General features: G+C 40.3%; 1 protein-coding gene across 1 annotated transcript; it reads left to right on the forward strand.

The window, feature by feature from the left end:
* Nucleotides 1–6: 6 nt before the first annotated feature.
* On the forward strand, nt 7–793 carry LOC112094892 (formin-like protein 11; the record flags this gene model as incomplete). The annotated part of the gene is made up of 3 exons (XM_024176599.1): nt 7–207; nt 297–487; nt 689–793. Coding segments are annotated over exons 1-3 (331 nt in total), but the record flags the coding sequence as incomplete, so codon positions are not given.
* Nucleotides 794–801: the final 8 nt, after the last annotated feature.

Here is an 801-nt window from a genome sequence, read left to right on the forward strand (position 1 = left end):
TCTGCCACCATGCCCGCCTCCATTTTTAAAACCGAACAATTCTTCCCTCAAAACACCACCTCCTCCACCTTCTCAACTCCCTCAATTCTCACCATTGGGTAAAGATGGAACCGTCCTGCCAAAGCTAAAGCCTCTTCATTGGGACAAAGTCAGAGCTACACCGGATCGGTCCATGGTGTGGGACAAGCTGAGATCAAGCTCATTTGAGTAAGTTCTATCCATCATGCCTTTTGATGATATAGATGATTTATACCTTTGCTGTTTGAATCTTAACTTTTTGTGAGTTGCGGAATTAGGTTGGATGAGGAAATGATTGAATCACTATTCGGATACAATCTACAAAACTCTATGAAGAATGAGGAAGCAAAGAGCAAAACCCCTTCTCCAAGCAAGCATGTTTTGGAGCCAAAGAGACTACAAAACATAACAATACTTTCAAAAGCCCTCAATGCGTCTGCTGACCAAGTATGTGAGGCACTATTACAAGGTATGTAGCTCCTAATACCTTCTATGAGCATTTATGAATGTTTACTTAGATATTTAATCTTGAAATGTATAATTGAAAGCTGCATTAGACTCTAAAATATGTTGCTTTAAAAAAGATGCCACCAAAATTTAATGTTCCTACTGTACTTTATAACCAAACCAAAACAAGTAGAAATATTCATCTAGTGGGGATGAAAAGCAGGCAATGGTTTGTCCTTGCAACAACTAGAGGCCCTAGTAAAGATGGTACCGACCAAAGAAGAAGAGGCGAAGCTTTGCAGCTATGGAGGAGACGTCAACGAGCTAGGTTCAGCA

This window comes from Morus notabilis, unplaced genomic scaffold (genome assembly GCF_000414095.1).
Source record: "Morus notabilis unplaced genomic scaffold, ASM41409v2 C11317158, whole genome shotgun sequence".
Classification (NCBI taxonomy): Eukaryota; Viridiplantae; Streptophyta; class Magnoliopsida; order Rosales; family Moraceae; genus Morus; species Morus notabilis.